Source organism: Syngnathoides biaculeatus, chromosome 10 (assembly GCF_019802595.1).
Source record: "Syngnathoides biaculeatus isolate LvHL_M chromosome 10, ASM1980259v1, whole genome shotgun sequence".
Classification (NCBI taxonomy): domain Eukaryota; kingdom Metazoa; phylum Chordata; class Actinopteri; order Syngnathiformes; family Syngnathidae; genus Syngnathoides; species Syngnathoides biaculeatus.
This window is the reverse complement of record NC_084649.1, coordinates 6,310,221-6,324,622: the sequence shown is the minus strand read 5'-3', so window position 1 is coordinate 6,324,622 and position 14,402 is coordinate 6,310,221. Positions and strand designations below refer to the sequence as shown.

General features: G+C 40.1%; 1 protein-coding gene across 1 annotated transcript in view; it reads left to right on the top strand.

Annotated features, from left to right (window-relative positions):
- The window catches only part of suclg2 (succinate-CoA ligase GDP-forming subunit beta), a 154,863-nt gene that overhangs the window by 34,716 nt on the left and 105,745 nt on the right, over window positions 1-14,402 (top strand). Inside the window, exon 2 of the mRNA XM_061833498.1 lies at window positions 2,487-2,634. Coding sequence (XP_061689482.1) covers window positions 2,487-2,634 — 148 coding nt within the window. The remainder of the gene's footprint in view (window positions 1-2,486; window positions 2,635-14,402) is intronic.

Genomic DNA, 14,402 nt, shown 5'->3' with positions numbered 1-14,402 from the left:
TAGGGTGCAGAATGTTTATGGATGGCTCTGTAATAAACCAGAATGGTTGAATCCAGGTGTGGTAGCAAGAGGTCCACTGGTGCGGGTTCTGGGAGGCAGGTAATGAGGCAAATCAAATAGGTGTAAAGTCGAGAATTTATGCATGGGAGTTTTGAGTGGAAAGTAAAACACATTGGGATGTAGGCAACAAAAGCATTAACCTCAGCCAGATGCGACTAACTTAACCACTTACGTGGATCTGACAATCAGATGGAGTTCAGGACTATGTTATCCCAATATACATTTTAAAATAGATATTGTTATAAAAACTATATATCATATTATTCACTTCAATGTCTATATGAAAAAAAAGAGTGAAAAGCATGTCATTCATGCGCAAAGTTGCGGAAGTCTCACTCAACATCCCAGTGGCAGCCATATTGCCTCCAACATCATTTGCAGATGTCACACTGGGACAGTCGCCATTGAGAAAACGTTGTGCCACCCACCATGGCAGATGAACTAGAGATATTTCCGGATTTTTCCGATGCCCCTTCTGACACTAAAGCTCTTTTTCGAAAAAGAGAACATCTCAGCAGCAAGTGAAGTGACAGGAACCATATTAACTTATCGTTTTGAGCCATATTAGACGATATGCGGATCACTTCTAACTGACAACTGACTCCCGGACAGACTGACGAGGAGGACGAGGAACCGGATCAAATATTCAAGATGACTTGTGTATGTAGCGTACTCTGAAGGACCCATGCCTGGCGAAGTACTTACTTCAGGGGTGCCCAGACACCACGCTGGTGTGTGGGGGGGAGAGCTCCTTTCTCCTCCCCGCCAGCGGTGTGACAACATGGGGTACCCAGTCAGCCTCCTGACCTACCTCTGCGTTGGGTGAAACGGTGGCTAACTGCGGCAACCGCCGATATGACGGGTATCTTTTGTATGTCGTCGGATGCGGACGGATTTTTTTATTTATCCTGCTGCTAACGAACAAGTAAACGGACACTACCGATACGACGCGGATCTTATGTCACGTTCTGAGAGAAGGATTATGTCGTCGGACCCCGACGGAGCTTTTTATTATTGCTGCTTTCGGAGAAGTTGTTCGAGTTTGGTGACTATCCATCTAGTTAGCTATTTAGCTCATGTTACACACTACTAAACTCTCTTTGTACTTCTATTTTATTGTTTTCTGTTGTATTGTCTTGTATGTGTGATTAAATTGTCTTAAACGCAATACAAGTGCTTTGATGCATGTTGCCGGTTTGACCAAGGGGATTTATTCTAAATTCACACATAACATATGCTCTAAACTGTGAGACAAATTAGTCCCCCACAACTATTACTATTTTTAATAGCTCTATACACACCTACCTGTCATTTAGAACCCACAAAGCGCTCGTCCTTTTCAGCAGTGCAATACATTTTTCGTGACGAACCGGGTGTTTTGGAAAAGTGTGACGAGTGAATCCATCCTCCCGAGTGTGGGCAAAATCCAGCAATACAAAGAGCCGGTATTTTGGCTAACACGATGGAAAAAAAAAATTTTTGCCGGTGCAATAGGTATAAAATCAGTATTCACACTTGATCCCGCTACTGCAAAAAACGTCACTTCCTGGTTCTTCTCCAACACAAATGCCTCGAGAGAATTTTCATGGCGGGAGATGCAAAAATTCATACAAGACAACATCATGGCGTGTGATGAAAAAAGGATGGGTCCATTCCGACTGCCTTTTTTTAAGTTAAAAACATGCTAAAAACCATGCTTTACATGTCGGTAGTCTTTTAAGAATGTCTGTGGTCTGTGCTTCCAACTCTGTCTTCAACCTGGGCGTGCACACATAAACATACATATTACACACACAGAGGAAAAAGGGACAGGGCTCAAAGAGGATAGACAACAGACCTGACAGAAAGTCCTTGTTCCTATTATGTCAATTTAGTGTTGATTTAAAAATGGATACGTGCACATGTCAGTTTTATTGCAAATGATAATGGACTACACAGTTGAGGAAAATCAGTTGCTTATATTTGCCACAACTTACCCTACATTCCTTGTTTCCATTCACGCACAGCAGCACGATAAGCATTCTTAACTCCAACATGTCTGTGTCAATTCATCACATTTAAAATTTGTCTTTTTAAGAGCAACAGTAGGTAGAGCTGACAGGGGCTGTGTCTGCTGAATGTGCATATAGCTCAAGAGGTGTCACCTCATTACCATGAAAGGAGAATGAGAGATGCTCGGAGGAAGCTGATAAGTCAGAGTCAGGGAGTGGAAAGATAGAGTCTCTGCAATTCTCAGGAATATTAAAACATATATTGTGATTTACCTTTTCTGACCCAGCAGAGGGTAAATGTTCCTTTTATAGATTGTGTATATTTGGGACTATATCTATTATATCTAATATATAATAATATATAATAAAATAATATATATAACTGCATTGGGATGAAATCACGCTTTCTCATCCTGACTTCCTGCTTTCCATCAGCTTCACTGCAACTGGTTGAGTCCTAAAAGATGGCTAAATCTTCAAGAGTACCAAAGCAAAAAGTTGATGCAAGAGTGTGGCGTGACTGTCCAACGCTTCTTTGTAGCTGACACGGCCTCTGAGGCCTTAGAGGCTGCAAAGAAACTCGGTGAGTAGTATAAACACACAGGTAAAACACAAATTTATTGTATACGACTGGAAATCGGTTATACCTTCACTAAGATTATGAACTTGCTATTATTATTATTATTATTATTATTATATGCACGACATTAGTAGTATTAAGTTGCATTTACATTTTTTATTAACAGTCAATTCTTTTACACAGTATATTATATATAAGCTTACCTCAAAATGTATAGACATTTTTTTTTTTTTTTGCAAGAGCAAGTTTATAATGATTTACTCCACTGCAGTAACTGTATTCCAAGTTCCATTCTACGAGTTGCATTTTTCAACAAGTTAAAGAAAAAATATCTTCATTCACCCCCAAAATATTCTCTCACAAACATCCATCCATTCATTTTCTTAGCTGCTTATCCTCACGAGGGTCGCAGGAGTGCTGGAGCCTATCCCAGCTGTCAACGGGCAGGAGGCAGGGTACACCCTCAACTGGTTGTCAGCCAATCGCAGGGCACATGTAGACAATTTAGAGTGTCCAATTAATGTTGCATGTCTTTGGGATGTGGGAGGAAACCGGAGTGCCCGGAAAAAAACCATGCAGGCACGGGGAGAACATGCAAACTCCACACAGGCGGGTCTGGGATCGAACCCGGGACCTCAGAACTGTAAGGCCAACCCTTTCCAGCTGATTCACTGTGCTGCCCTCTCACAAATAATTGCCAACCAATGCCAAAGCATTACATTCATTTATTTCAAACATTTATCTGAAAGTAATATTTAAGTAACACGTAAATTCAAAATATTTTTTTCATGGCATTTCTACCTTAAATTAGTTCAAAACAATAACAGGACTGGAAATAATGTAAAAATTTTACTTCTAAACTCAGTGAAGCTCTACAACATAATAGCAGTCCTGTTAACATTGCATGGCTCTTTGGTTGTGCTACAAGTCATGCGAAGTGTTGTGATTAATCAGAGATGAAGTATTATCAACATTAATCGTGTCTTTGAAATTTCCTGCTAATGCATCACAACCTTTTCTGTTTTTTTTTAGCATGATGATTGTGCTTTTTTTTTTTCCAGCATGGCACTCAACCGAATTCATTTTTTTTACAGCCTCTCATGTTCAGTTTTTCACACATCGCAAGGCTTTTGTTTGGATCTTTCGTCTTTATAATTTATTTGAACCCTTCAGTGGCACTTTGGACCACTATCCCTGCACGCTCATGCCATCTCATGCTGAAAAGTGAGTAAACAGTTTTGGGATTTTATTAAAATAGTTTGACAAATGCATGTTACTAAAATAGCACGGCACCAAAACACATTTGTATGCACTCACAAATATTTTGCATCTCCCATCTTCCCTGTTCTTTTTCTTACCGACTCACCAAATTACAGAGTACATGCATCACCAACCTTTTTAATTTGTACTTTTTGATTGTTTTTATTACATTTAATGCCCTTTCCTGCTCCCCCTCCAGGGCTGTTCATAGAAGGTATAGTGCTATTCTAAAGATTGCTGGGCTTCAGAGACAAAAGACTCATATATTCTCGAAAGGGTTGTGGGAGTTCTGGATTATTTTTTGTGAGAGAGAGAGAGAGAGAGAGAGAGAGAGGAGAGAGAGCGAGAGCGAGAGAGAGAGAGAGAGAGAGAGCGAGAGAGAGAGAGAGAGAGAGCGCTAGCTGGCTTAAAGAATGTGGAATGTCACTTCCCTGGCAGAGAAGGAGCCTGAGCTGGTGTGTGAGGCTAAGAACCTCTGACTAGGATATAGTCAAACATGGTTACACACATGGAGTGGGCTCTGGTATCAGTCCTTTTAAAGGGGGATGGACTCTCTTCCACTCTGTGAGAGGCGCCGTACAAATTGCCCCTCCTCTTGGCAACTGTATGTCGGGGTTCACCCTAGTGGACGAAAGGTTAGCCACCCTCCGCCTTTTTTTTTTTTTGTGGTGGGGGTGTCCTGACTGTTGTGTGTGCTTATGCACCAAACAACTGTTCAGAGTACACACACTTATGGTCATTAGAGGGAGTACTGTGTATAGTGAGAATAGGGCCCTGCTGACTTTGACTCGGGATGTTGTGAATCAGTGGGGAAAATACTTTGAAGACATCCTCAACTCCATTTACAAGCCTTCCCATGAGGAAGCAGAGTCTGGATTCTCTGAGGCAGGCTCTCCTATCTCTGGGATAGTGCTCACCGAGGTTCTTAATAGGGTTCTTGGTGGAAAGGCCCTGGGGTTGGATGAGATTCATCCAGAGTTCATAAAGGGTTTGGATGTTTTGGGGCTGTCCTGGTGAACACAGCTCTGCAACATCATGTGGACATCGGGGACAGTGCCTCTGGATTGGCAGACTGGCGTAGTGGTTCCCCTTTTTAAGAAGGGAACTGGAGAGTTTCTTCCAACTACACGGGGATCACAATCCTGAGTCTTCCTGGTATGGTCTATTCAGGGGTGCTGGGGAAGAAGGTCTTTTGGGAAGTCGAATCTCAGATTCTGGAGGAGCAGTGTGTTTTTCGTCCTGGCCGTGGAGCAGTGGACCAGCTCTACACCCTCAACAGGGTCCAGCGTCTGTAGTGATGTGGGCTTTGTATCAGTCGGTTGTGGTTAAGAAGGAGTCAAACGGTCAATTTACTGGTTGAACTACGTTCCTACTCTCATCTATGGTCACAAGCTGTGGGTCATGACCAAAAGAACAAGATCTCAGATACAAGCAACCAAATCAGGTTCCTCCACGGAGTGTTCAGGCTATTTCTTTGAGATAGGGTGAGAAGATCGGTGATCCTGGAGGGAATGAGAGTCGAGCTCCCGCTCCTCTGCATTGAGAGGAGCCAGATGAGGTGACTGGGGTGACCTCCTGAGCGCCTCACTGCTGAGGTGTTTCCAGCACATCCCATCGGAAATAGATCCCATGTCTCGGCTGCCCTGGGAACGCCTTGAGATCCCCCTAGAACAGGGGTCAGGAACCTTTTAGGCTAAGAGAGCCATAAATGGCAAATATTTTAAAATGTAATTCCAAAAGAGCCATACAATATTTTTAAAACTAAATACAAGTGTATTTGTGCATTTTATGTGAGACGAACACTTTAAGAGTACAATAAGTCTAAATGCATTTAAAGAATCATAATGATGTTGCTATCCAAATTCTGACAAAAGTACTTCTTACCATTTAATGCAACTTCTTTGGTGATGGCTTAGTCGTTTGTTTCATATGTCATTAAATTAAACTTCATGCAGCCTTTGACACTTCCAACCATTATTCATGAATGTAGGTTGGATTTAATGTTTTTTTTTTTAAATGTGAGAAAGACTTTTCATATGCATAGGTAGAACCAAACATTGTCACTACAGCACACCGCACTGCGTATGTGACGGGAAGTGCGTTCCAAGTTTTCACAATCAGCTGGTCTGCAGGTTGAATTTTTTTTCATTTGTCCCCACTTATGTGCGCTCACTAAAAATGCTTGCCGACAGAGGCATGTCTTTATGGAAAAAGATTTCCGGTGGTGGGCATCGCATAGGCACTCTGTCATTCTAAACCACATTGACAGGCTGCGTAAGGACTGTAACATTTGTAATTATGAGTGTACCCCTTTAAGAGCGGAGGAGGGGGGGGGTGCAAGGTAAACTAGGAAGAAGAGTGTGTGGCCGTCATTGGAGGCTGTGTAGGAGGTCGTTGTTAGCGAAAATTTTGTGTGGTGCCAAAATGTTTAAATAAATAAAAAAAACATCAGGCTGATTTTTTTTTTTTTTTTTTTTTTGCCACGCAGAGTCATCGGACACATTGAGCACCCCTGCTGTATACATTATGTTGTTATGACCATACGCAACGACCAAAAGAGCCAGGTGTGGCTCGCGAGCCATAGGTTCCCAACCCCTGCCCTAGAAGATCTGCATGAAGTTACTGGGGAAAGACTGGGGGTCCCTTCTAAATCTACTGCCCCTTTGACCAGTCCCTGATAACCGGTAGAAGATGGATGGAAGAATACCAGAATCATCTTTATTTTGCCAAATCTGTCAACAACACACAAGGAATTTGTCTTCTGTACTTAGAGCCGCCCCAGTTTAACAGGCAGAGAGTTCAGAGACATAAAGATATTGTGAGAACAGTCACTGAGCAACAAAAGACTACTAGCAATGTAGCAATAAGATTACAATTTTTCCTGACAATTTGACAAAGATTGTAATTATAATAACAAAATAATATAGAACATGTGAAGAAAGGGAGGTCCAATGGCCAGAAAACCCAAGGCAACACCTCACTTATCAATAATCAAACAGTAATCAAGCCCATTGAGAGTGCAAATGAATGACATGGTTCAGTCCTAATTGATGGCCTCCAAATAGATCTCATTGCCAAGGTGTGAGTCAAGACACATCTAATGATAGGTAAGAGCGAAGAGTTGTCTCAAGACCATTGCAAATTCATTGTTGCAAAACATAACAATAGCATTGGTTATATGCAAATATCTTAGCTTCTGAATGTTCCAATGAGTGTGGTCCAGGCTCTATTATGCACGTGGAAAATGGAAAGCCAATTATAACACCATAGATTTCGATTAGGTGCTCTTTGCAAGATTTGTGAGAGAGGAGTGCAAAGAATAATCAGAAGAGTTGTCCAAGAGCCAAGGACCACCTATGGAGAGCTTCAAATAGACCTGTAATTAGCAGGTACTGTTGTCACAAGGAAAGCAGTGAGTAATGCACTCTGCCGACATGGCCTGTACACATACTCACCACGCAAAATCCCATTGGTGGAAAAAAAGAGCATGTCAAAGCTCATTTAAAGTTAGTGAGTAACTTTGGAACAAGCCAGCTAAATGCTGGGCGAATATACTGCTGTATGCTCTGTTGAGAGCAAAATCCAACTGTTTGGATGCCATAACTCACACCTTGCTTGGAGGAGAGATGGCACGTCACACAAAAACATCATACCAGTTAAAGTGAAGTTTGGAGGTGGGAACATGATGGTGTAAGGTTACTTTTCATCAAATAGTGGTAAACTTCACATTATTGAAGGAAGCATGGATTGGCAAATGTCCGAGAGATTCTTAAAAATAAGTCCTGGCTGCTGGTGGCTCTTGTTAAGCAAATGATAATGATATGTATGTTTTTTTTATTAATTGATCTAATTTGTCCGCAACTGTTTGTTGCAGTTGAACTTCTTGCTCACACTAAAATATTTTGAAAATATTATATCTCAAGTTGATTTCAAAAGTCATATGAAACTATGGTATGCCATGGTCTTGCTGTACCTCCTCAAAAAAAAAAAGATATAATTAAATCATGTACTGCTGATAGCACCTGCGCCTCTCGTACAAAAATTAGTGTCAAGCCCTGATGATTTCTATTATCAGTCTCTGACAAAAAAAAAAACAAAAAAAAAAACCTTTGGTCAACCTCGTTTGCCAAATGAAAATTGTACTAAAAATTCTACTGTATTTTCTCTTGTATAATGTGCTTTCAAGTAAAATCCACACCCCCAATTCAACACAAGAGTCCACAAATCTTCAGTCTAGGTGCTCTGTGAGCTCTTTTGAGAAACTGGTGTGTTTTCTTGTGGCCAGAGAAGCTTTAAGCCACAATTCCAATATTGCCTCATTTATTGATCTACAATTTGACTCATACCTGATTAGCTCGTTGAGAATCCATAGCCCAAGGGTTTACTTATTTTTCCTATCATGTGATTGTTAATACGGTATTTTTAGTAAATATATTAAAACATGGTGGCACGGTGGAGCTTCTCGTTAGGGTGTTGGCCTCACAGTTCTGAGGACTAGGGTTCAAATTCCGCCCATGCCTGTGTGGAGTTTGCATGTTCTCCTGCACAAGTTTTTTCCTGCCACTCCAGTTTCTGCCCACATCCCAAAAACGTGCATTAATTGGAGACTCTAACTTGCCCTTAGGTGTGATTGTGAGTGCGATTCTTCGTTTCTTTGTTGCCTCCGATTGGCTGGCAACCAGTTCAGGGTGTACCCTGCCTCCTGGATGAAGATAGCTGGAACAGGCTCCAGCACTCCCGTGACCCTTGTGAGGATAAGTGGCTTGGAAAATGAATGAATGAATATTAAAACATTCTGATATTAGTTTAAGCAGACTGTATATTCTTGTGGAATCAGACCACAATTATGACTCATTTCTGCAAACATTGAAGAAATTCTAGTGTTCACACACTTTTTTTTCTCCCCAGTGTCCATGTTAAAACTAAAATGCCTTTACTGTACTTTGAAAAAGCTCACCAAATTATTTTCCATTACTGCTGTCAAAAAGTAAAATACTTCATGGTTCATTGACTCCCACTGACTTTAATGACAGTTCAACAGGTTCATTGGGAGGGCGGGTATGTATTAACATTTTTTGGCAGATGGGTCACTCAAACACTAATGGCTCATTGTTTTAATTTTTGGGCACCCATACTGGTGCACTGACACATGCAAGGAGCTGTCAGCAACTCAAAGCTTTTGTAAAATGATGCCCCATGGGGAAACAAAGAATGGAGACAGTCTTAGTCTTCTGTCTGCCATGGGCAGAACTCGAGGCTGAACCCAAGGAGCAAGACTCGGAGACCAGGTACTTTTTGAGCAGTGAGTGTATTCAGTTCAGGTTCTTTGCAAAGGAAGGTAGCGCAGAAGAGCAACAGTAACAGAATCGGCAGGCAAAGAGGCAAGGTCAAACATGAAGCAGGGCCAATCATCCGAGTAGCCAGTAACATAAGACAAGGTAATGCAGGAACAGGACATTTAAGTTCAACATTCTGACGAAGGACTAGACTACATGCGTGGCAATATATATCAACAGTAATTAGCATGGACGCGAACCAGGTGGGCGCACCAGCTCACTGGAGCAGGTGCGTACGAGGTTGAGGAAGGACATGCCCATGACATTATCAAAAGTCAATTGCCCAGAACTATTATTAAAATGCACCTGAAGTATAAATATTGTAACATTTTGAACTAGTTAACTCTCTCATTGAATTTTTCATGTATTATATTATTTTTTTAATGATTTATTTATTAATTTTCAGTTTTTATCATTAACATTACAAATGCATTAGTACACATTTATACTATACATTGAAAATGTAAAGGCTTGTTGAAAAACAATGCTGTCAACAAAGTGAGGAAACAAAAAAAAATTAACAAGCAAGCGAATAACTGCTAATTCATTTATATGAGACATGTATTGAAAACCAAAAATAGGGCTTACCTTCGTGCAAACATATCTGTTCCGGTTAGATGGATTCAGTTGATCATGCGGTCTTCCACAAAGTTTGATCCATCGAAGACATTTTTCGATTCATTCATTTTTTAGGCACATCTCTGGGCTCTGATTGGTCAGCGACGCGGCCTACGCAATTTCTCCGGAGGGGTCAATTCCAACTGTCCCCACTGTAGTCGCCTAGTGCCCCTTAACACTTGAAGCACCTTTTCCCACATTACTTCCATCTTTTCCTTTCAAAAAATGAAGTAGTGTCTAGTGAAAATTGCTGACAGCGATATTTACTGCTGATTAGTTGGCTTCAAGGAAGACTCTTCCCAAAATCATTGGAATGGGAGCACACAAAAGTTAGTAGATGAGGGTTTCTTGTAATGCCAAAATTATCCACAGATTTCACCAAGAAACATCTCTAAATTGGAAAAGTATTATTGAAATTGCTGTCTTACTCAGACATTCCAGTGAGCCCGGCTGGAAAACTGACAGCCAATCAGCGTTTGCCACGCCTGCAGTGCTTGCTGTTGTGTGACCCCATTGTTGACCCGAGAACACGTTGGTATCTTGGCTTAGCCAGAACGAATGGTCTATAATGCTAAGCACTGGTGATGTCAGGAGCGGCGTCAAAGAAGCTTCTTCTGGGTCTGACTGTCAAACCTGGCACATATCCAGATTTTGCTTTGGTTTAAAAAAAAATATTTTAAAGTGTTTCAATTAACGTCCAAAATATATGTAATAATAATATTACTTCTGAATTTTGAGGAGAGTCTTCCTTTAACTACAGCCTCTTTTTCTCATACCTTTTTATAAGTGCTGAGGGATCAGACAAATCTCTTAGAGCTTTTTGCGTGGTGTGTTATTGTGCCTTTGTTTTTAATTACAGCCAAATGGAGGCCGCTATGATGAGAATACAGATCCACAGTTCTTGGTATGCTATTTTTGCTAACATTTTAGGTTTCACAAGTAAATGATGAGAAGCTCCCCCTGATTTGAGAGTTGGCCTATTCAGTTGTGGTCAATTGACATGGCTGAATGGACGGCTGGGAAAAATTACACGCCTTAACCAAAGTTTGACTTTCATTATTTGAAGTAGGGGGTGGGCAATGCAATATATATTTGAAAACTTGCTGAAAGTTATGTGTGTGTATTACATTCTGTAACATAAAGAATGCAAACATGAATTTTAACTGAACCCATGACATCCTTGTTGTTTGACCTTTAATCAAATATGCCAAATGTTTGTGGATAGCGCAGTTTTTCCACCATATTACACATCCTTGGCCAAGCCTTCAAAAGCATCTGACTCTAACTCCAATCTGAAAAAGATCCATAGTAGCTACTTTTGGTACATTGCTGTCGAACTCCTCATTCATAACTTGGTCCACTTCCAGTGCCTCCTGCATTGCATCACGAACACTGATGCCATCTTTTTCCCACAGCATGTCATCCTTTGTGCCATCCATGGTGTTTGTGAGGAAACATTTTTTGAATCCCAAGTCTTGGTTCCCTTTATTTGTCATTATTGTCAGCGCTTTGAGAGGAAGGTCCACTGTGCTAATAGCCCAGTCTCTTGCCCCTGTTCGGCTACATCTTTAGTAGCTCTTCAGAGTGTCAGGTCGCGATCAAAACGAAAGCTCAATCTATGTAGAAATGAGCGTAACGGGCACTTTTAAAAAAAGTGAGCATTTCAATTTTGTGCACTATCCTTTTTTTTTGTTTTTTTATTAATGATCGTACAATCATACCACATAGTTTCAGCTCATATTGTTTTGCTTCCGGTTTGGCCGCGTCATCAACCAGACTGAAACATTTCTTTTAAAAGCAGCAGCACAACTAACCCTTGTGGTTGACATTTTTTGTCTTCGTTTAAGTTAAAACAAAGTCAGGGGCAGTCGTTTCTAACGATCGGAAAATGCAAAGCTCCCCCACCCCCACCCAGGAGGTCAGAGTTCAGGTTGGTGGCGCACATTACCGTAATATATATAAATCTGTAACATAAGACATCGAATATCATGTACAAATGTATATGTATACCTTTTTTTTTTTTTTTTTACCACTATATGTACCTGTATACGACTATACAATGTGATTTTATATTTTATTTTTCATCCATACCTAAATATAATGCGCTCTATTGACTTTTTGAAAATATTTTGGGAAAAAAATTGCGTACTAGTTTTGAGAAATTACGGTACTCACTGATGTCGATTAATATGGACATCAAAATAATTTTTAAGGCTTTAGCCAACAGTCTACAAAAAATTCTCCTGTCAATAGTACATTGTGACCAAACAGGTTTTATTAAAGTTCACCCCAGGCTGGCAGGGTTAGGTAGGAGTTTGTCTTGACTTTGTTGGGGTTGTTGACTGTTCGCCTCGGTGCAGCGCTCAGTGGGGTTATGTTGTGCATGGGGCTTTCCGGGTGATGCTCTTTCACTAATAAGCCCGATAAGACATTCAATAGGCTAATTAATTAATTGTGCTGGAACCACTGATAAATGTCCTGCTCTTCTCTGTCCTCGCTCTTCTTTTTCTCTAGTTATTTATTTAGTTATTGGATGTCGTCACCGGGTATCCCCCCCACCCCCATCCACAAATAAGAATACAAGTGGATTGTTGGAATATTACTTGTGCTGAAATATCCAGATAGCCTCACCATTTTTAAACTCCTGTTCCCTTCGTCCATGCTGTCTGTCCATAAAACCCAGCTGCATTTTCAGTAAACAGAATGGTTAAAAAAATAAAAATAAGCAGAGGGATTTGACCCAAATTCTACTTTTCTCTCATTTTATTTTTTCATGCATCCCTTTAGTTTTACTTTGACTGCATTTAAGTTTCTCAATGCCATTCTTGTTTTGTTACTTCTATTTTAGTACATAAAATTAAACTTTGCCTCACCTTTCGTTGATTAAAATAGTAAACAAACAGCAATACAGCAGCTTTACCTCAGTACCCTAGTTCAACCCCATAGGGTGAATGGCTTAGAGCAGTGACAGAGTGCTCTCCTTCACTAGCATATTCCCTTGAGTCCCTGGATGGACAGAACAGCTCTTGTTCCTTAACAATATTTACCTGTGACAAAGTAAGACATGGTGCGACACCTCTATCAATGGTGGCAAATACCTGATTAAGAGAGAGGGTTGTGTAGGCTGAGAATATACAATGAATCTGTCTGGAGCAGATAAAAACAATTCAATCACATATTTAAGGGTTAACAAAATATGCAACTGGGCATATAATACAAGAGCTTAGAGAACACATATATGTACAAAATGTTCAGTGGCCTCTCTTGGTAACTAAAGGTACAGAATAAATTAGATGGCTCTTAAGTCTCTGGTTTTGAAAAAGCTATGAATTTGTAAATTGTCCTAACAGTTGTAAATAGGCTTTACAGGGTAAATCCGCCTGTCTCTCACAGAGATGATTTTCGTAAGCAGCTTAGTGTTTCCACCTCCTCATTACGCACCCTAACCTATTCACGTTGAGGGTGAGACATGGAATTATTTTAGAAACACATCCTCCTCTATTGAATTTGCATGATACTAATGTGCCAGCAGAAGTAAACTGGAGGCTATTGCTTGTTTCCATGACACCTTGCATGCATGCAAGCTACATAACAAATGATTTGATTTTGATTTCTACTTAAGTCATTAAAATGGGGAAGTGGTACTGGAAGTACTGTATATCCCTAGACACAATCAATTATCACTGGTGAGCCCACAAAAAGAAAATTATGACAGTCATCACTGTGCCATTTTTAAATGGATGTTGTCAGGGAGCATTTAAAGTTAAAAAGAGAGATAAAAATGGTTTCTCATGGAAATGTGTCTATGATTCAAGTGTTTAATGGAAAAGTATCACAGAGGTCTTACCATAGGTTTGTGGCGCTGCACAGAGATGGCCTCATTAGAGAGAAATATGGACACAATAGTTATGATCCTAAACTGATTAATTCTAAAAACATACTTCTGTATGTTTAACATTGCTGCTTGTCTCTCTATATAGGAATATGGTTTGATGTGCGTCCTGTATCTGGAACACAAAAATTTGCAGGGAGACATGGAATGAAATAAATCTGCAACCCTAAATGCATGGTTTGAAATGTGCCCTTGGCATGTATGTGTGTTAGTAAACGCCTTGCACACAAAGTACATGTTCTGTCTTACATGTAATAAATCAAACGCTGTGTGTGTGTGTGTGGGGGGGGGGGTTCGTTTCAATACAATGGACTCCTCCTCAGATGCACAAAACTGGTAAATTTTAGGGAAAACTGCAAGCTATTAGGGTAAGGAGGTAAACAGATCAGTTGACTATGGCAAGGCAAGTTTATTTGTTTCAATTCAATAAAAAGGTGATTCAAAGTACTTTAAAAAGACATCAAAACATAAATACAAACATGATTTAAGATTAATACAAAATAAGATTATAGATAAAAAATAATACAAAACCACTCTTTAAAATATGATTAATTTTTGAGTTATTTTTTTTTGCATAGCCCTATCGCACACACATATTTAAAATAATTGGTTCATTGAATTTTATGATTCACTCTTAGACAATCCAAGGAAATACAAAATGCAGT